General features: G+C 40.1%; 1 protein-coding gene across 1 annotated transcript in view; it reads right to left on the reverse strand.

The window, feature by feature from the left end:
* LOC136254949 (uncharacterized) overlaps positions 1-11,771 on the reverse strand; it is a 32,319-nt gene extending 20,548 nt beyond the window's left edge. The window contains exon 1 of the mRNA XM_066047666.1: positions 11,387-11,771. Within this exon, the coding sequence (XP_065903738.1) occupies positions 11,387-11,736 (350 nt within the window). The 5' untranslated portion in view covers positions 11,737-11,771. The remainder of the gene's footprint in view (positions 1-11,386) is intronic.
* Between the last annotated feature and the right edge of the window lie 12,021 nt (positions 11,772-23,792).

Raw genomic sequence — 23,792 nt, forward strand, 5'->3', positions numbered from 1 at the left:
ATTATCGGTACATCTCTAAACAAAACTCGATTGTGTACTTTTTACACATAGTTGGCGTTTTTTTGTTATAACTCCATGACTGTTAGTGCGATTTCTTTCAAACCACAAAAGGTTTGCACTACGATAGTTACTCCATGCGCAGACCAATTTTCAAATCATTTCTTTGATCTGTTTACCCTGTAGCTTTGACAATAAATCGCTATTGCAATTTTTTGATAATCAAGTATAACTCCTTTGTTCTTTATTCGATGTATATGAAAAATGGTATGTAAACGTGCTGCATTACATTCTCAACGCTCTCTAAATTTAAAGAAAATCGACAAAAGCATGCACGAGTTATAGCGATTTTTCTAAGTGTTGCGAAAAGAAGAATAATAAGAAAAATACAAAGAAACTAAGACGAACTTTGAATACACATATCTCAGTGATGGCTAGGCAGATTCAGCTCAAATTTGACATGGGAGGTGCCCCACCCTGAGGGAATTACCACAGCAAAAATGGTAATTTCTGTTCAGGCACTATCGAGCTACAGATGCATGAAAACACTGTTTTCTTTGTTCCTATAAAATACACACTTGTCTGTTGCGCGCCCGTACTTGGCCGCATGACACACTATCGTGTGGCACTTTCAAGTTAGTAACAAGTCTCAATCCCAAAGTTGGATCCTCTGAAACAAAGGTTGTGGAGCAAGGCAAAAATGGATGGAAGGGGTGGGACAACTTTATTCTATTATAGACAATTTTCATTGTGTGATGGTTGCCACAGAAAAAAAAATCACAAAACAAGTGAATGTTCTTCAGTATTGTTGACTGCTCTATTAGAATCTTGTAAAAGGATACACCAATAAACCTCCCTTTTCAATACCTATATATGCTCTGAAAAACTTTATACCATATTGCCTCGAATTATGGCCGGTCTCGTATAAACGCCTGGTCCCGTTTAGTCACCGGGGGTATACAGCATCATAACAGAAATAAATGCTGGGTCTCGAATAAATGCTGGTTCTCAAATAAACGTCTAGTGCAGTCATTATTTTTAAAAATTCTGGGTGGTGTTATAAATGATGAAGTGAAGAACATTTTATAGAGTTCCTTTTAAGCTTGAATCTGTGAAATATGCTGAGGAAAACATCAAGGAGAGTACAACACCAAGGTATGAAGTTGACTCGTGAATGCTGATCAGGTATATAAACGTCGGCCTCGTTTAGTAGCCAGAGTAAAAAGTTGCTTGAAAGAAATAAATTCCCGGGCCGTAATTCAAGACAATACAATAATTATATTGATAGTACTAACCTGGTATACACTTGTTGGCTGACACCAGCCTCTTAATGACATCCAGTATCCAAATAAATCAGCACATGTGGAGAAGAATCATTCACCCATACAATTGTCACATTTTTGAAACTTTTGCAGTATTCATATGACCACATCAATTGTGTCCAGTAGTCCATGAGCTGACCACCAAATTATAACAATGTTGTTGCCAAAGTATGGATTGTTTACCCCAAAAGGTGCATCCCACTGGTGAGTTTGTTATTGTAGTGTAAGATGGTAGCCGTGCACTGCTTCATTTGGCCTCTAGGCTTGCAACTGTGGTTAGGCAGGCAGGCTGGCAGTCAGACTAAAATCTGAGTTTAAGCAATTGTGACTGGATCTGAGAAAACCTGGCATAATGGCGAATTCTTTATTATTGAATAATAATACCCCACTTAGCCAAGTGTATTGTATACTCTGGTCAAGTTTCAGCGTTGTATGCCAACAGCTTTTAAAGTAGCAACAACAGAAAGATCGATTTATACAGTAATTATTGGGAAATAAATTACAGACACTTACAAAATGGCTGTAACTTACAAACACAATGCAGTACAGAGTTGCAAATTGTACCATTGTGTTTGCCATGAATAGGAGAGTCCATTACTGGGTAAGCCTTTTCTTCTATCACCTTTCTTCACTACATACAGAGACAAAATTAGTGAAGAAAGATCAATCACATATGATCACTTCTATATGGCATAAATAAATGTCCATAACATAAACAATGCCTATAACTCACATATCCTTTAGTCTACTGCAACAAAACAAAAAGTTTCAAACTCTACTTGAGTAGGCGAATAAGATAATATCCAGGTTTTTATCAGTAGACCCTTTCTTCACAAAGAACAAAGCATTAAAAAAGTTTACAATTTTTTTTTACAATATTATGCAAATAATTACTGTATCCATTGCAATCAATGGCTTGTACTAAAGCCAGATTTTCACAGATCTGGTCACATTTTTAAAAAAAATTCCATATCTGGCTGCTTTAAATGCAGTATTTTATGTTACATGGACTAATATTATTCCATACATTGCGTAAGATGAGAAATGGAACTCTCTAAACAACACACACTGACAACAAAATCTAATTGAATGGTCAATATAAACCACTTAATCCACTGTATGTGCAAAATGCAAGTTGAATTAGAATAGCTTATTGTAGTGATACACCAACCATTAATGGTGGAAACTTATCATGCCTCTGCATAATCCACAAATCAACTTGACCAGGTACGCTCATACCACACTCAGATAAGTACTTTAGTATGTTAGTTCATGCAACACCATCATCAAATAAAGTAGAGTACATCCCAATCATTTGTCTGCCACTCAAAACCTATTACAGGTCTACCATAATTAAAGCAAGATACATGCATATGTATTGTAAGCACTTTGTTATGCAATAAGTAAACAACACAACAGCACCATGCACACAGTACCACGACTACAATGAAGAAGTGGAAATTAATTTAGTTACTCTAGTAAAACACACACTGACCAATTTACATGCAGAAGACCACTGGATGTTGAGGTCCTCATGGTGACGCACTGACCATTGGTGAAAATGAAGCAGAATACATGAAACACTACTTTACACCATCCAAATTGTGACATTTGTTTGTCACTCATTGCAGGGCCATCAGAATATATATACAGTATATGTAGATCTCTTTGTGTATGTGGAATTTTAGAGTCTAACTGGGACACATGCATCCTGATATGCCACCTTCATGAGGACTGTATAGATGATCAGGGAGAGCACAAATTCCAGTGCACAAGGCCAACCAACACTATCAAAACTGTGACATCAGTCACTCTTTGTTGATGTACCAGGTCACCAACGTATGGCACTATAGATGTACAACACACCATTGAAAAAATTATGCGTGCACATCAAAACCCATAATTATGTCAAATCATGTCTTTTTTTGGTATGTAATTGTAATGTTCAAAAGTAAGTGTATTCACACAATAGCACATAACAATGGTCTTAGTATCAATCATCCTCAGCTTTGCCTCGGACTCGTGTAATAACTATGATATCACACTCGTACCGTGATATAACTAGAACACGCATTTGTGCAGGTACAATCAGTAGCTACATAGTTCTACTGTACATGGTTGGTTAATTCCAAATGAGTTAACTAGCTGCAGGTTTTTAGAACATCAACTTGTTTTATCATACAATACAGTAGTACTTTATATTAGGGATCATGGAGGTTGGGGCTTTTCTGGTTAAAAAATCACCCTAAAACCAGCTTTACAATACCATTCTGGTGTCTTGGCAGTATTGATTAGAGTGCCTTCAGTACAATCCTAAATGTTTCTAATGGTTAAGGCTTGGTTTTTTCACTGCTTGACGTCACTTCATCCCGAGACATGGACTTACTTTTGTCCTCCTTTTTCTTTATGGTAACAACCCTTGGTGTCAATTCACAGTAGTGCGATACATGGCTTCCATACAATTCATTTGTAAATGGGAATTGCCCATATAACTGTGATTACTGGATTGATTGTAGAGGTGCTCACTGTTCTTCGTTTGTAATGCTGTGTAATGGGCTGAAAGCAAAGCATAATGGGCATCACTTTTGAGTCAGTAATTGATAGTTGGGCACGCAAATATTCGTATTCTTCACAGTGACTGAATTAATTGCAGAGGCGCTTCTCCTACTGTTCTTCATTTGTAGTGCTGTGTAATGGACTAAACATAGCTGAAAGTGAAGCGAAATAGTCACTTAACCTTTGAGTCAGTAATTGATACCTGGGGCACTAGTTCAGTTGAAAACATAAACTCTGGCATCATCCTTTCTTAAAGAAATTTGAGGCTAGTTTTAGGGTAACATTTTGGGGCAAGAAAGCCCAAAACTGCATGATCCCAAATATACAATACTACCATACTGTACGTATGATTAAGGCCAACAATTGTAAATTCCTTGTTTCCCGTCCTAGTCAGACAAAAAAATACCATGTGGGCAGGTGGCAATTATTTAAAATCTATTTAATATCATAAACCACAATAGTGGGTTCATAATAGGGATCGCTCATGTTTTTTGCAAAAATCCTAATAGAACGCACACCTAAAAACCACCTTGAAAAGCATCCTTCAACTCAAAACAACCCTCTGGTGGTTCTTTGCAATGAGTATAGGTCCACTAGTAAGTATCAAGTGAAAAGGAAACAGTATGTGTATTTCAGACAAAACTGAAATATGCCCATTTGTTCATATTATTATTCTTATTATTCATATGTTACTAGGACCGCGTCACATACAACCAAGTACTTACACCAACATGACAGCCCCCTGGTGAGGCTATTAGGTGGTGAAGGCTTGATCCCCAAATCAACTCAATATGTCACAGTAGTGACAGATACAACACAATAGTGGCATCGTAACTAAAGGCCACCAGTAGCTAAGTGCCAGTACATCATTGGTGTGGTAATGGCACAGTGATGTGTACACAGCATATGTAATCATGTATACAAAACATACAGGAAAGAACTATACATTATTGCAGTATTGTATGCAGCAATACATTATAGGCAACATCAACAGATAACAGTGGCGGATCTAGAAATTTTCAGAGGGGGTTTCAGATTCCACACTTTAATTGTGATTTCAAATGCTAAAGTATGAAGTTTTTTGGGGGTTTCAGCTGAAACCATTGCAATCCCCCTGCATCTGCCACTGGATAAAAATTATTAGCCATATACAGTAGAGTATCAACATCAACTAGAGCTAAATAAGGTTCATCAGTGGTGTAGCAATGGCACAGTGACGAGTGACACACTATAATTATGCATACACAACTTGCAGGAGATAGCTACACAATACTGTAGGAGTATGCAAGCCAGATGAACCAGATAAAGGAAGACAGCCAAGCCAGCCAGAACCTAGGCCAGGTGAAGGCAAAAAAGATTAAGCATGTATTGAATTGCCTGACACCAACACAAAGGAAGTTTGCCATGCCAGCTGCACAAGACAAGATTGTTTACTTGTATTTTATATGTAACTGTATTGTAAAGAGTGTGGCATGTGTTTTAATGTTTTCTTGTATAGAGATATTCCATCTCCATAGTAACAAAAATGGGCACTGTAATTCCTCGATTATTATACCGTATGTCGGCCATATTGTTGTGCACATTGTATGGGGACTTTTTGATCCGCTTTACAGGTTAGCCTCTCTGTTATATATGTTAGTACTAACCTTACACGATGTCCATCCACAATGGTTTTTTCTGTTTGTTGTATTCGGAATGCACGCAGTACCTAATTTCAACCTTCTCCGTAGACCCCGTGTGTACAAATTTGACAAATCTGCACAACAATATGACCGACAGAAAATGGTTGTTATGGGGATGGAATATCTCTATTGTTAATTACATATTATATGTGACTGGCAGCTGGCATGGAGACTTGAGACATTACAAACATAAAAACTTACTTGTAATCTTCTTGTTTATGTGTAAAGTGGCCTCTGGCTCTCCTGCAGTCACTCCACGGACATTTGCTAATCTATCTTCTCCTATGCGCAATCTGTAATTAAGCAAGGGTGTGGTACTGGGCATTATATAGAATTACATGTATGGTCAAGTCATCAGCACGAACGGGCACAACGATTATACGTTTGTGCCTTTGTTCACAGGCAAATCGATCCCTGGTTAGTTTATGTCTCTAGGCCTCGTAGTTTTCTCAAACATTAATTAATAATTAATTATTTATTTATTCATTATTTATTTATTTATCTAGGCCCGGGGCAAATATAACCAAGTACAATCACCAATGAGACAACCTACTAATGGGCATGTACAAGCAGTGCATGGCCAACACAGTGTGTGCAGGTAGAAAAGCTGCACAGTAATACAATTCTAGAGGAATTGATTGGCACATATACATAAGGGATGTATTAGTATGCAATTACAATCAGTGATTATCCAACCATGGAGATGTGAGATTGCACTTTAAATTGTGAGAATCATGGTATTGAATTTGATGCCTACAAGCAGTAAAGCTTAAACATCCAATGGATACTCATGTCTGGGTGTTAATGACATATTGAGTGCTACTGATGTAACTTGGGTTTGAGTACAACTGACGTAGCTCATGTTGAGTGCTACTGATGTAGCTGCCAATTTACCTGTCCCCAACTGAACCAGGCCTAGCTATCATCCCCCTCCTAGGGGCTAGACTTAAAATGTGGAATCCTATTTTTGATTTCGTTTCCGGATGGAAACAGCCCAAACTGGGCCGTTTCTTCTTGGTAAAACATCATTACGCTCAAGAAGCCATACAAGATCACGTTCAAAGTTAGGCTTTTTGGTGTGCACTGCTTGTGGCTAATAGACTCTGTCTTTATTAAACTCAGTATAGGCCAGGAAGCTTAATCTGGGCTGATGACTTTGTTTCAAGGTGGCTTTTTCGCTCCGTGATTATTGTACGTGGGCGGGGTATCCAGATTAAATACTCTAATAGAGCAGTCATGTAAATACTCTAATAATGCAGTCAAGTGTATAACAACAATCCTTGCACTGAATTTGACAGCTATTAAAGACACCAGTAACTCATATTAGGAGACTCTCAGTCTGTATGCACATTGCAATTTGATCAGTTTCATGTGTGTACTGAAATGTTGACGGTATTACTATGCAGAATGTAAAATTATACTATTCACAACAGTCTTCTTCATAATCCATTACTGAATTAATAAAAAGTACACAAACTAGATGAATAATAAATAAAAAATTGGAAATTTTAAAATAGGAATAGGGATCGCTGAAAAAAACCACAAAACAAGAAGGGATCGCTGGGGTGGTAATGTAAATCACAAATCCATATTTTGACTCACTTCAAAATGACAGAGCATGTAAGTAAAGATTTATGACAGAGAGTCAAAATAGGGATTTGTGGTTTACATTACCATCCCAGTGATCCCTTCTTGTTTTGTGGCTTTTTTCAGCGCCGGATCCCTATTTTAAAATTTCCAATTTTTTATTCATCTAGTTATTATTCTTATTATTCATAATATTTTGTTTCACAGGCATAACGAAAAATACAAGGAGAATCCTGGGATAAAAAGTAGCAAGGCTTGTTGAATGAGTTAGTGTGCATGTCTGTGAGGTATATTTGGCTTCGTTTTTGAGCAGGAACAGTCCAAACTGGGCCTTTTCTTCTTGCTCAGCCACCATTCCTTACGAGAAGCCATACAATGATGTGCTTAAATGTATTGAAGATGGATTTGCTTGCGTATTCAGCTTACTATCCATTATATTAAAGCTTAATACAATTCAGGAAGCCTATCCTGTGCAAAAAGGTTTGTTTATAGATAGTTTTCCTACCGTGATTGTATACATGGGTGGGTCATTGTGACACGTACTGTGACATTACTTGAGTAAACTTCACTAGATCTTATGCATTGCGCGAAGTTGGCTACAAAGACATAAGAGTGTTCACTCATAGCTTCCATCTTACCGCTACAGGCCTGAACTAAGCACCTTCCTCTACGCGAAGGAATCTTGTGGTTTATGAACTAATTACATGTGGTGCCACATTCTGCAGTGGTTTGTGTAAGTTACAGCTGGTGACCACAGCTTGCATTTGATGCATTAATAGCCAACTTACTATCTAGATTATTGAACTTTTACTTGTCAGGATCCATGTCTCTTGACAGTTAGCTACTTAGCTCAGTATACATAACATCTTGGTGTGTCTTCATTAGTTGTTATTCCTGGATAACCATTTCCTGTAGAACCACAAAATTTCCTCTTGAGCATGAATTTTCAAATAATCGTATTGCTGTGTTAGTGGGTTATAGCTATGTATAGCTATTGTCATGATACATAAATGCACGTAAATTATAGTCTTGGCGCTCTCGGTTGTCATCGTTACACTGGCATCCTTAATGCTAATGGTATAAAGGCCAAATTAACCAAATTGTTTCCTAGATTTCCATTTCAAACATTTCCTAAAACTGATGCATCATTATTCATTTTTTAATACAGCTAAACCTTGAAGAAAGCACTAAAATAGGCATGCATGTGTGGTATCTGCCTTAGTGCTTTTTACAAGTCAGGGTTCCGTCTTTAGTTATGTAGGTCTATTTAGGTCTATTTAACACATACTAGCTACAAGAATAATAAAATCTGTCACTCTCAGTTATGGTTTATCTTTTGCTCTGATAAATCTCTGTTGGCTATACCAAGATGTCTAACAAGTTAATCCATACTGGATTTAGAAAAAAGTACATAAACTAGATAAATAAAAAATTTCAAATTTCAAATGGGGAATAGGGATTGCTGAAAAAAAGCCACAAAACAAGTAGGGATCGTTGGGGTAGTAATGTAAACCACAAATCCCTATTTTGACTTAACTAAAGTAGCAAAACATTGCCGTGACAGAGTCAAAATAGGGATTTGTGGTTTCCAGCGATCTCTATTCCCCATTTGAAATTTTCAATTTTTTATTCATCTAGTTTTAGTACTTGGTTGCATAATTATTATTCTTTCACAGGAATAGAGAAGTTTACAAGGAGAATCCTGGGATAAAAAGTAGCAAGGCTTGCTGAATGGATCATTGTGCATGTCCATAACCTATTTTTGATTTCGTTTCCGGATGGAAACAGCCCAAACCGGGCCGTTTCTTCTTGCCAAATCACCATTACGCTCAAGAAGCCATACAAGATCACACTCAAAGTTAGGTTTTTTGATGTGCGCTGCTTGTGGCTAATAGAATCTGTCTTTATTAAATTCAGTATAGACCAGGAAGCTTATTCTGGGCTGATGACTTTGTTGTAAGGTGGTTTTTTTGCTCCATGATTATTGTACGTGGGCGGGTTATCCAGATTGAATACTCTAACAGAGCAGTCACATAAATACTCTAATAATGCAGTCAAGTATATAACAACAATCCTTGCACTGAATTTGACAGCTATTAAAGGCACCAGTAGTGTAAATTATAGCTCATATTAAGAGACTCTCAGTCTATATGCACATTGCATAATTTGATTAGTTTCATGTTTGTATTGAGACGTTGATGGTGTCACTATGCAGAATGCAAAATTACACCATTCACCACAGTCTTCATTACAATCAAAGAAATCCATGTTAATTTGTACACATGATATTGTAGTCAATAGTGTGAGAAGATATTGCTGAGGAGATGATGTGTTCCAACAACTTGCAGCAAATACTAGTCAACGATATAGGTCTATAGTTCGATAGATTAGTACACGGGCCTTTCTTGTATACTGGTGTTACATATGCCCTCTTTCAGTCTAAAGGGAGTTCACCCTGATGTATAATGCAGTCAAGTGTATAACAACAATCCTTGTACCGAATTTGACAGCTATTAAAAGCACCAGTAATGTAAACTGTAGCTCATATCAGTATAATGCAGTCAAGTGTATAACAACAATCCTTGTACTGAATTTGACAGCTATTAAAGGCACCAGTAATGTAAACTGTAGCTCATATCAGCGTTGAAACCGGGTCGAGTCATCCGGGTCAACCAGGTCACATTTTCTCCCGGTCATCCGGGTCTGACCTGGATTGGATCACATGAGAAACGAAATTGTTCATTTGACGATGTGGAAACTTATAAACGCTATCGCGTAGCTCTTTCATGAGCCACGCCCACTTATCGCGTTACAAACATACATTCAGCTACGCCCATTTATTAGTAAGTGCAGTATGTAGCACGAAACTGAGGGTATCTATGGTGAGGGGTAGCTATTGTTAGTAGGTGATGACCTTTTTTTTTTTTTTTGGTCTTCAACGTACAGCTAGGCTGAAGTTACAATTCTAAAAGTCTGGATCAGCCCTGTTTACTCAACACGAATCGAAAGCTCAAAACATAGCTCTTATCGTACACCTTGGCTTTAATTAATCCGGGTCAATCCGGGTCTGACCCGGATTGCTATCTGGGTCAGTGGGTCATCCGGATCAGCAGTAGTGACCCGGTTTCAACGCCGGCTCATATTAGGAGACTCTCAGTCTGTATGCACATTGCAATTTGATCAGTTTCATGTGTGTACTGAAATGTTGACGGTGTTACTATGCAGAATGCAAAATTACACTATTCACAACAGTTTTCTTCATAATCCATTACTGGATTAATAAAAAGTACACAAACTAGATGAATAGAAAATTGGAAATTTTAAAATGGGAATAGGGATTGCTGAAAAAAGCCACAAAACAAGAAGGGATTGTTGGGGTGGTAATGTAAACCACAAATCCTTATTTTGACTCACTTTAAAATGACCGAGCATGTAACTAAAAATTTATGACAGAGTCAAAATAGGGATTTGTGGTTTACATTACCACCCCAGCGATCCCTTCTTGTTTTGCGGCTTTTTCAGCGATCCCTATTCCTATCTTAAAATTTCCAATTTTTTTATTCATCTAGTCATATACAAAGGAGCCCATTAACTCAAAAGTGCTTTTTTTTCTCTTAAATTCGGGAGGACTAGATTCAAGGATATAGTTGTAATTTGAAAGATTTTACTAAGATTCACACCTCTAGAAGGTTAGATTTGAAGTGTTGCAGTGCTTCCAGAAAGGTATTTTAATACGTATAGAGCTGCTGGGTTTGCCATGCTTGTGGTTACATGTGCTAGCTATGTAGTACTGTACTTACTAGCCTGACTCTACCAACTTCAACAGTACAAATTTTCCAAACGTTTCACATATTAATAACAGATTGAGAATGGGACCGCGGCTCATGTTGATGTGCATCTCAAGTCTACCAATGGCTACTTGAAGATATTCACTGCTAGTAGCAGATGCCATGCACTACTGAAATAACATCAGAAACTCACATCAGAGTCCACCTATCCAATAACCTAGTCTTCGTCCCATGCAAATTTATTATTGCACTTGATAGTCACGTGATCTAAATATTAATACTGGCAGCTATGCTGACAGGGAGTTCAGTTGTGTGGTCGTGTCATTGCGGCTCTAACAATTACTGGTGACAGGAAACAAGGAATCTACAATTGGTGGCCTAAACACCCGTTAGGAGTAACAAAACATCAACTTGCTACAGTGATCAGCTAAACAAAGAGAATGCGTATACGTACCTTAAAGTAACTTGCACTGTTATCTTGTACTCAATCTTTCCACTAGAGTGCTCCCTAACGTTAGGTGTGACCATCTCATCATCCCAGTAATCTGTCGTTTTAGAGAGCTCGAAAACTAGGGCAAGTTTTCTTTCTTCGCCGTTGTCTCGCACGAAGAAGAGCTGTGTACTGATGATCACGATGTAATGATGATACCAGCGGCTTTCATGACCACCTTTACCAACACAAACGTAAAATTCATGTTTGTCGTCCACAAAATCCCTCAGCCCAAGTGAATAAAGTTGGTCTATAAAATCAGGCCTTTTCCCACTCCATGCGTCTGCTTTTTTACTGGCTATACTACTAGACATTTCCGAAACCGGAAACAAAATGTTCCACAACTTATTATTAGGGGCGTGTCTACGAGCGTCTCGTGCCAGCCGCTCTCGAGCTTATACGTATTTACTCTTTACTGCACCGAAGCCAACGGATTGTTTGACTGTATGACTGGTTCGACTTATCTGACAGCAGAGAAACTAAACGTTTATAGAAAGTTGTTGCATGCCACCAGCAACAGAAAAAACCTTGGAAAAAACAAGTGGTGTGAAGGTACCATGTTTAACATTTCGTCTTTAAGATTAACACATTCGATTATCTTCAAGGAAATAGCGATACTGTGTTAGGTCTTAGTGATGGGGTGGCCATTGCTAGCTGTCTATGCCAACCCCGAGGCCAACCCCGCTCGATGCCAACTGTAAGTGTATTCTAATAATTTAACTCATACAGCACACCATTAACTTTACCGGCTCCACGTGGGCGGCGAAAAATCCTATAGCCATGCTCTGCAGCTAACAGTTTCTTCTCTGCATGGTGGGCATTATATCTTAGTGTTGCCCATACATATAGGTTTTCTTAGACTATTACTTGCGGTAGATGTGCCATAACTGTATTTGAAGCTATTACACCATGGAGTGGACAACATGATCAATACATATATCTCTGCATGTTAGACAGACCTCCTATTAATCAAGGCGGTCTAGATCTGAATGGTCTATATAGGCTATATACTGAACATCGTTGTGTTCCCCCAGCTGAAATGGACATACACTGGCAAGAACACTATGGTATCTTTTGAATTCCACAAAAGTCATGTGAACGGAATATGGTAGCGCTGTATCCATGAGTAAAGTACAGTGTGGTAACTTTCTGTGTAAAGTTGCATGTCACTTGGAGATGTTGACTGATTGATATCAATGAACATCAGTGAATACGCATATACATCGCATTATGCTATATGTCTATTCCCCATAAGACAAGGTTCACAACTGTGCATTGAAGTGGGTTGGATGAGCCAGAGGATCCCCGGCCCTTAGGGAAAACCCCTGTTGGAAAGTTCCACTGTTCAGCCGTTCCAGCAGTGCACCTCACTCTAAAAAGCTGTTATGATAGCCTGTGATGCTTTAGTTTAGCATACAGTTACAGGAAATATCACGCCTTCCTTTACTCTCTCTGAAGTTTTCCAACGGAGCCAATTGATTGGACCGATAACCTCAGCAGTGTTGGGAGTAACGCGCTACTTATGTAACGCGTTACGTAATATTATTACTTTTGTGGTAACAAAGTAATATAAGGTAAGTGCACCAAATTCCGGACAGTTTTTGCTTTTGGTGCTCTATCTCCGCTATGCAAGCGAATTACTTAATCCTTAAAGTATGGCGATAAAGCCTATCCTATGGTGCATCAGTCCTGCAAGTTTCATCAAAATATCTCCATCTGTCGAGGAGCTGCGCTCTAAAACTCAACTATGTGTAAATTTCGCGCATGCTCCTAACTCCGGACACTTTTTATCACGCCTGATACAGCACTTCTGAAGTTGATTTCGAATTTTAAACACCACCACATTAAACTTGCATCTATTGTCCACCTCATACTCGATTTTGAGAGTAACAGTACCTTTCGTTGCCGAGTTATGGGTATTTCAAATCTAGGTGTATTTACGCAAATATTTATGCAGTTTCAATGAGACTGGCTCTTACAAAATCATCCATAGCAAGTGTTTAGCTGATTATTTACAAACGAAACTTGGAACAGTGGTAAGTCATAGTTGTCCCTCTGCATTGTATTAAAATCAACCAAATAGCTTTTTGAGTTTGGGAATAAGCAGCGATTATCGAAGAATTTTTGATAATTTTGCCACACACTGCAATAAATAATCATCTCGTTTAGAAAAACTAGCAGGACTTTTAAGATGAATTTAGGATCACAGCATCATTGTATATGAGGCATTAATCGCCTAAAGTTTCAAGTAAATGTTGTAGATAGTTTTGGAGGCATGACGTCAAACATTGGAAGTGTCCGGAGTTAGGAACTGTCCGGAATTAGGCGCACTTACCTTAACGAAATACGCTATAAAAACAGGTAATATAACTCAAGTTACTTTACTTGCAAATTTAACGCGTTACCTAAGTAATATAGTTACTGTAACGAATCTAATATTACATAATATTATTACTAAAAGTAACAAAGTTACTAAACTCGTTAGTAACCCACTGAGTAGCGCCTAGCCACAACGAAGTAATGAAGCCTACTAAGTGAGGCTTATTCACCAGCTACTTACTTATATCAAGACTTGCACATTGTCCAACAACGCAATCGTGTCACGTGATAAGGTGGTAGTTTCACACGTGACAGCTTAAGGCTATGGACACAAAGTAATATAATATGTAATATTATTACAGTTACTTTATTTTATGGGTAATATGTAACTGTAACTAAATAGTTCAGCTGCAAGTAATATGTAATATGTAACTAGTTACTTTTAAAAAGTAACTTTCCCAACACTGAACCTCAGTAGTTGCATGGGCAATGAACAGCCCAAAGTTGTTTCGATTAGTTCTCACCGTGTAGAACAATTCGACGCTTTTTGATAACGTGACAAAACGCACACCTGACAGTAGTGACAACGGCTACTACAGCACTGACTGTTACACAAGGCCAAGCCGATCGTGAAAAATTCGAAGCGTACCATTTTACGTGCTGCCCACACCAATTAGAGTTATCTATATAACGAGACTAGTTAGGGCACGCTCCGTATAACCGCGTCATGTGCTGATCACCGCCGGGACCAGTGCTTAGAGTGCATTAACTAGAGTTGCAACTTTGTAAAGCCTGAACGTTAGTCTAGGTGTATCAACAACAGTAGCTGGGCAATCTTGATAGCTTGAGCTGTTTGTACGTTGAGACACTTCGCTGTGTTCTATGGATTTCCGCATTTGTTTGTGCATTAGATGGCACGTGTTGTCATCTGACCCTCACTGAACACCACCACACTATTTTGTTCCATTTAATTCTGTAATGGTGTTCAATAATATTAATAAGTTATCACAAGCTGTGTTCGCCGTGTACAGCTGCCTTAGCGAGTAACATTGCACAGTATTACTGATGAGTACAATAAGAGTGTTTAGGGCCGCCTGTCAGTGAGGGAGACCAGCTCCTGACTATACAGTATCAAAACACATTGTCCACCAGGCTCATTGAAATCGTGTAGATCACACACACTTAATATAGAATCATTTGTTTTTGGAGCTGAGACAATCACACTGCCAAATTGGGAACTTGACATCGTATTGAGATGTACATGGGCACGCTGCACCCAACTATAGCTGAGATACACAGGGGTATACTGCACCCAACAACCGAATAACACGCTTCAAGATGGGCACGCTGCACCCCCAACGATAGCTGAGATACACACATTGTATTGAAGTTGGGATGGGAGTACTGCACCCAACAACCAAATAACACACTACAAGATGGGCACGCTGTACCCAGTAGCTGAGAAATAAGTGTCTCTACTGGAGTTGAGATGGGTATGCTGCATCCCATGGAGCATTGTCTATTTGAGTTGAGATAGGTGCACTGCACCTGATAGAATTTTTGGTTTTGTTTTGGTATTGGAGCTGAGATAGGCATGCTGCACCAGTAATTGAGATAACAAGTAAAGCTGATAGGGGTGTGCTGCAACCTGTGGGATAGGAACCCAATTGTCCATGAGCTGAAGTGGGTGTGCTACAACCCAAGGGTGTGAGTAAAGTGCTACCCCTCAAGTAGTTAAGAATACTTTATCCATGAACTGGCGTAGCATGCGGCATCCATTATCCTGACATGTGCTGGGATGGGCATGCTGCACTCAATATTCAAAATAAACACATTTTCCATCTGGCATCCAATACCAAAATATAAATTGGAGTGGAGTGCTATGTGAAGTAGGAACACATAATCATGGGCACACCACACCAAATTACCACGATATGAACATGTTGTCCATGAGGTGTGATACCCTATACTGAAATAAGAAAGCTTCATCCATGAACTGAGACAGCTACACAGGGAACACACTATCTTCCATAACTGGCCCAACATCTTAGACAGGGACCCATCATCCACCACGGCTGACATATCTGTATAAATGACCAAGTGGTGGAGAACCTCCCCCCCCCCCCCCCCCAACCATTCACAACTCTCTGGAACAAGGGAACCGAAACCAGGGGCATAATGAGGGGGGTTTCCAGGGGTGTCAGGAATCTCTTTTGGGTTCTACACACTACTTGAAACATTAAGAAATTGAAATTTCAGGTTTCCAGAAACTGAATCTATCATGGGACAGGATGCTTTTTAAACTTGTATCTTAGTTAAATAAAAATTTCTAACATGATAGCAACATTTGTAGCATTGTTATGAATTATGATTTTGATGAAAGAATCAAGATACTCACATAGGGCAGTCAGGTAATATAAACAGTCACTTAGCCATAGTGGAAATCCCTTTTCAAAATTCCTGCGTATGCCCCTGGAAACAGAACACACTATCCACAGAACTAAGGTGGGCATGCTGCACCCAGTCAGACAGAAACACATCGAGCCTGAAACGCAGCGTGATATCCATGAGCTGAAGTGAAAAGTTGAGCTACATTCCTGTCAAAACCACTGATAAACAACTGTGGCGATTTGTGCACCTCCCTTAACCCCAAGTTATTATAACCTGCCAGGGTTCAATCCCCGCCTAGGTCATAACTTTTTTTTTTCACTTTTAGGACCTTTTTGATGCACCTTTTTGCTCTATCTGTTCCATGCAAGTCTTCATCTACAAACTCTTATGATCAGTTTTTCAGCGCTGGCACTGAATTACCTCACATAATAGGGACTCTTATAGCACTTTTGGGACAGGGCAGACAAATTGCCAACATATCTGTCCATCTGTGTGTTGGTCCAGTGTGTTGTATTAGAGTAGGTAAAAGCTTCTTTCACCAGTATCCAGAATATCTACATCTTTGTTTTAAGCACATAGGTGTGCACTGACATGAAAAACTGTTTGTTCAGACTTACCTCAATACTGCTGTAGTAATAGGCAGCTTGCATGATTGAACAAATACTACTGTGCATCTGAAAAATGATAATACTGGAACCATGCAGATCCATAGTTTACACCGAGGAACTGCATCTGACCTGGCACAACTGTTTCACTATCCTGCTTACATGCTTTCACTCTAAAGATTCATACATTACCTTATTGGTCAATTACACTGCAGGTGTTTCAAAACTGGGTTTTTGTATGGCAAGAGGTATATGTGTCACTGCAACATCAGAACTGAAAGTGCATAGGACAAGTTCTGAACTTTTGCTTGCCATGCAGTAACTATAACTGCAAATTGTGTTGACTTTAAATTATGCTCAAGTTCATTTCTCTTTGTGACAGTCGGTAAGGTAAACATCAAAATGTACAATGGCGGATCCAGGATGGGGCATTTGGGGCAAATGCCCCCCCACCCCCTTCAAGAAATTGCATACAAGATCGAGATACTCTAATAGAGCAGTCAATTACTCTAATAAAGTAGTCACAATGTTCATGAGGCAGTGTAGCTTACCTATGAAGCTATAAATAGGATTTTATTTTACATAACAGACGTGATATAGTTGGTAAGGATAACTAGCTATTATTGTCGTGACCTTTTTTTTTTTTTTTTTTTGGTCTTCAACTGGTTTTCAGCAAGTTTTTTTGGTCTTCAACTGTTTTTCAGAAAGGTGCCCCCCCCTCTTTCCAAACTCTGGATCCGCCCCTGATGTAGAAACTGAAACTGTACCGTGTGTACACAACCTGTATGTAATGTAGAGTATACTGTATACAATTGCCTTAGCTTGCATGCAGTAACTAATTAGCTAGCCTTGCATGCATGCTTCACTATAAATTATTATGTACTGCATAAGGATCATGTACTTTAAAGCACTATCGACATACATGCTACACAGCAAATATAGGACACTAATATTTATGCTTGGTTCCCAATATATTAATTATTGTTGCATTAGTTCAAAGGTTTCGTTGGTTCTATACAGCACGTTGAAGTCACTGGTAGGGAAGATGCACTGAATAATTAAACTACATTTCTGTCAAAACCACAAACAATAAACTTTAGTGTTTTGCATCATTAATGACATAAGAAAACCTCATGCTCTTTAAAAAATGTGACATCACCATGTACCCAACATAGCTACATTAGCAGTGCTGGTGTTTAATGCTTAGTCCCTCTTCGTGGCATTAAAATGTTTAATGTGGAGATGGTCCTGCACATAGGGCAGGTATCAATGCTAGTTTACTATAACTGTGAATTGCACATTGATATCCACGAACTGAGTGAGAACATTATCCGTAATGCTGCACTTCTGGGGACGCGCTGCACCAAATAGCTCCCAGGGATAGGAGACCAACGCGTAGTCTATGAGCTGCGGTAAGCCACTACTCCAGAATTTCCTTGACGACGCCGAGACGTACCATGACAAGGAAGTAGCCATGTGGTAAAGTGAACAACACTAGGTGTCGCCTGACCGAGAAACTGGCTCGAGGTACCTGGTCAGCTGTAACTGCCCCAGTAGGTCATCCGTGGATACGAGGGAGTAGTCCGTAGAGGGCGCACGCCAAAGTAAAGTGCTGTACCCCGGCTAGAGCGTACATTACAACGCCACGAACTGAAGGGTCCACAACAATAGGGAACTGGACTTAAGCGGAGACAAGCTGTCACTCTGATATGGCTCTTACAGAAGCGGGTTAAGTATCCCGCTTATTTCCATTAACCGCTCTTTCAATCACGTGCTGGAGTTATTTAAATGCTATACAAGGGCGCCCGCTAATCCGTACGGAACAAGCAGGCATCGTCGCCTCAAGTTAACACCCTTTAAGGTTACGGGATACTGAGCGACTGTCAAACAAAAATTTTATTACGTAATTAAGGCGGGCTTGGTGTTGTTGTGTTGTGTATCAGCTGGTAACAGGCTTAAAATGTTGGGAGAATCATAGCGTGCTGACTGGACAGGTACAAGGTACAAGAAAACACACGTAACAGTACAAGATAACATACAGAAAATTGCATTGTCTTTGCAACTACCGGCCATGCGCGGTTTGAGCATGCGCGTGTTTTGAATAATAAAATGCGTGCAATACAGGGTTTTGGTATTTGCTAACTAGTGATGATCCTACCATTCCTGGTATACTTGCCGTAAAAGTGTGTATAATTCCGGTTATGCAATGATTTAACTGACGCGGAATTGAACGGCTTCGATACCTGCGTACTGTTACAGAAAATTGCATTGTCTTTGCAACAACCGGCCATGCGCGGTTTGAGCATGCGCGTGTTTTGAATAATAAAACGCGCGCAATACCGGGTATACAGAAAATTGCATTGTCTTTGCAACAACCGGCCATGCGCGGTTTGAGCATACGCGTGTTTTGAATAATAAAACGCGCGCAATACCGGGTATTCTGCGGTTTTCCAAGTTCTTGCAATGGAAAGCGTCATGCGCTAATAATGTGTCAGTATGCGCAGTTCTTTAAAAACTCCTGTAATATTCTGTGGCTGTCAAGTTGTATGCGTAGGCATCCTTGAAGTCCTGTGAGTCAGTAGTTGTCACTGAAAATCCACTGTTAAACAGCTGCGCACGTACATGCTTGTATAGCGCATGACGCTTTGCATTGCAAGAACTTGGAAAACCGCAGTAACAGTCCGCAGGTATCGAAGCCGTTCAATTCAGCGTCAGTTAAATCATTGTATAACCGGAATTATACACACTTTTACGGCAAGTATACCAGGAATGGTAGGATCATCACTAGTTAGCAAATACCAAAACCCTGTATTGCACGCATTTTATTTTTCAAAACACGCGCATGCTCAAACCGCGCATGGCCGGTAGTTGCAAAGACAAAGCAATTTTCTGTAGAAACAACACACTTAGCAACTGGCGCACCTGTAAGCGCATGCGTAGTTTTGCTGACTAATGGTGATATTTTCCTGAACCAAAAATCAGGACTGTCAAACTAGTTGTTAACATTTTGCATAAACAGACTACTAGTTTGGCTTCTTGTCTAGGTCCTGACGGAGCCTTTTGTTAGAAATAATGTTTCTAGTGCTTGTGATATCAATTAAAAATATATATGTTGTGACCACAGTGTCTTGCTTTAGGCCATATTGTAGTCATATTTCAGCAACTATATGCATTATTCACAAATCCTCTTGTCAGTCCCTCACAAGTGATGTTCTTCAAATCTTAGAATTGTTAGTAAGTTCTCATGGCTCTTCATTGGTCTGATTTTTGGTTCATAGTTTTCACTAATTGGCATGGGGACAACTCATGTTTCCATAACAACATTTGAATTTCATGTCGATTAAAGAGAAGTTAAGAATGCATAAATATTTGATAACAATGCATTAAGAAAAATCAAACCCCTAATCATGAAAATGATTGATAGTGTACATGTGGGGTTTACAGTATCCCGTAACCTTAACCTGCGGTTAAATTTGTAATGGTTTTGGAATTCTAATAAATGCGCATTATTCTCAAACGTTGCAGCATGGTTGCAGAGACTCCATATGTTTCAACCAAAACTTCTCATCAAGAATAATAATGGATGTGGGAGGAAATTGGAGAATTACAGTATGCATTGCATTGTTATTTGTGGTTTTTAGCTCAAAAGTTTTGCAATGTTAGGTTAGTAACCTGAAAAAATTGCTAAAAGCCATAGTGGATTATCTAAGTGATGTGCATCAATTAGAGTTATATTCTTTCCATTGGAGAGAAACAAGATGAATAAATGGGAAGGTTGTTACAGCTTGTGCTTGGAATAGCTATCCACTGTGATGGAAAAGAAGGTTTGGAGCTCTATGCCATATACCCCATACTCTATACCACATGTTACAGAATACATCCGAGAGTGTGCAGCACGTTGTCATGGCAGCCATACAGCACTTGTTAACCAGCTGCATGCCCAGTACTCCTGTTGGAACATATTTTCTTACATTACTGGACAATAATTCATGCTATTACCATGAAATTCCCATGACCCTATGAAATACCCATGAAAGTTGCAGTTGATTTTTTTTCATGGGTAATGAATACCCATGAAAATAATGTACCCATGAACAACCCATGAACGAGTGAGTTTTCATGGGTTTGAATCACAACCATGAAAAACCAATGAATAATATTCATTGGCTTCCCATAGGTTTGATTTCACAGGATTTTCATGGGTTGTGCATACATACAAACCCATGAAAACTCACTCATTCATGGGTACATTATATTGCTCCATGTATTTCATGGTATTTATTTACCCATGAAAAATACCAAGTGCAACTTTCATGGATATTTCATAAGGATCATGGGAATTCCATGGTAACAGAATGGATTTATTGTCCAGTAGTGTAAGGAAGTAGAGGAATTACAAGACGAAGTACGTTGTGGTTAAAATAAGACATTTGCGTATACCGTTAAATCGAAGACATACTCACTATATATGTACACCTGTAATGGAAATTATGGATTTGCGTAATTTACTGTAGTACTGTAACTCCACATGTGGACACTTGAGGATACCTGTGTAATCTTATACCATACAGGCTTGCCTTCTTTTTGATAAGGATGGGTTGATGTGAAAGTGTCCGCTCTCTTTTGATAGGCCACTAAACTGTTATTTGTACACTGCACTTTTACTTTCAAAGCATTTGTTTAGGTTTCAGCTCGTTTAGTAATATTCATTATATGATGTCAACTTTTTTGTTCTTGTGCTGATCTGTATATCTGTACACAGTTAAAAAGATGTCAACAAATGGTGGAACAGCAACAGATGGACAAAGAGACACTCAACCAACAGTGTCATGACCTCCAACAAGAATTACTGCTGGAAGGAGACAAGCAACAAGAACTACAGGAACAGATTAAGAGGCTGAAAGATGAGATTAAAAACAGGTTAGTGTGTATTCTCTAATAAAGGCCACGGGTACTTGAGTGTTACAATAAGTTATTATCAAGAGAGTAGAATGAAACCCTTCTTAGATACAGTAGAAAAAAACCTCCATAATTGGTCCCAACAGGTCTACATCTCTGAAAGAGGAAAACCTCTTTCTTGCAGCAAACGTAGACCTAAAATATTCTGGGTCCTAAAGTGTCCATTATAGACAGGTTCCACTGTGTTAAAAGTTAGAAACAAATGCCTAGCCAGATTTCTAGAAGGTTGTTAAAATCATGTTGACACTTAAAATGCTTGCTTCATTTTTACAGTAAGCCCTTCATCACATGGCAATGTCTTCCATTGTTGGGATGGTTTCAATATCAAAATTTGGAATTGAACATCAAAATGAACTGTATAGTAGGGGTGAACATTTTTAGCCTTACCATTTGTTTGTTTTCTTTGTACTGTATGCAGTCAAGGACTGGATGTAGCAAGATATCATCTACCAAATAGTTTTCAACAATTCTGTAAGGCTGGTATGACTTGTCCAGCTCAAATTATTTTGTGCATGTGCTTACTTCATATGAAATATGTTACCCTAGACCCAGCTCATCTGGGACTACTCGAGAACACCACCAACGACAGCTAGAACAATTACGTACAGTCAGTATTGAGCTGCCGGGAGGATTATCGGCTAAAGGTTGATGAGTTGAATAAAGAAATGATAGAACTGAGAAAGAAGGTACATTGACAAATGTGCATGTGTATACTAGAAGTAGAAACCACAGTCACAATGTTTACATACTAGTAAAACTTGTACAGTGGTTGTTACAGTAATGCTGGCAGACCATATTTTTAAACCAGGCGTGTGCCCACAGCTGGCTAAAGGCCGGCTGTGGGCATGCACCTGGTTTACTGAAATCATTTTCGTAAAAGTGTTTGTGTGTGTGCCTGCCTGCCTGCCTGCCTGCCTGCCTGCCTGCCTGCCTGCCTGCCTGCCTGCCTGCCTGCCTGCCTGCCTGCCTGCCTGCCTGCCTGCCTGCCTGCCTGCCTGCCTGCCTGCCTGCCTGCCTGCCTGCCTGCCTGCCTGCCTGCCTGCCTGCCTGCCTGCCTGCCTGCCTGCCTGCCTGCCTGCCTGCCTGCCTGCCTGCCTGCCTGCCTGCCTGCCTGCCTGCCTGCCTGCCTGCCTGCCTGCCTGCCTGCCTGCCTGCCTGCCTGCCTGCCTGCCTGCCTGCCTGCCTGCCTGCCTGCCTGCCTGCCTGCCTGCCTGCCTGCCTGCCTGCCTGCCTGCCTGCCTGCCTGCCTGCCTGCCTGCCTGCCTGCCTGCCTGCCTGCCTGCCTGCCTGCCTGCCTGCCTGCCTGCCTGCCTGCCTGCCTGCCTGCCTGCCTGCCTGCCTGCCTGCCTGCCTGCCTGCCTGCCTGCCTGCCTGCCTGCCTGCCTGCCTGCCTGCCTGCCTGCCTGCCTGCCTGCCTGCCTGCCTGCCTGCCTGCCTGCCTGCCTGCCTGCCTGCCTGCCTGCCTGCCTGCCTGCCTGCCTGCCTGCCTGCCTGCCTGCCTGCCTGCCTGCCTGCCTGCCTGCCTGCCTGCCTGCCTGCCTGCCTGCCTGCCTGCCTGCCTACCTATGTTTGTCCATACGCACCCACGTGAGCAAATCATTAAATGGAAAAGCAGCTTTTACGTAAGAAGTAAAAGTTGAATAAAGTCTGTATTGAACTTCTGCACAGGTAACTTCTGAACAGGTAACTTCTGAACAGGTAACTTCTGCACAGGTAAACTTTTCTCTGAGGTGGTTTCTTTTCGGCGGTCTGAAATACGGGTGTGGCAACTCTCCTCTGACTTTGTGAATTACCTTCCCTTCGGGTTTTACAGGCGTGTAGCAACTGAAAAACAACTGTCCAGGCCTCGTAGACTACCAGGAATAGCCTATCCATTCGAGTTGGAAAGGGGGCGTATCCCCTACATACACAGACGAAAATGAAGAGCAGCTTTGAGGCTTTGTCGAGAGAATTTGTGGGGGAAAAACACAATAGTCAAACTATAAAACAGTTTAGAAGATACTTCTGTGCATAATTATGTCAGGAAAAGTGGTTTGCTCATATCTTTGATACCCAAACAGTTGTATGACATGGAATACTTTAACTCGAGTGGTAAA

The sequence above is a fragment of the Dysidea avara genome, chromosome 5 (genome assembly GCF_963678975.1).
Source record: "Dysidea avara chromosome 5, odDysAvar1.4, whole genome shotgun sequence".
In the NCBI taxonomy this organism is placed as follows: Eukaryota; Metazoa; Porifera; class Demospongiae; order Dictyoceratida; family Dysideidae; genus Dysidea; species Dysidea avara.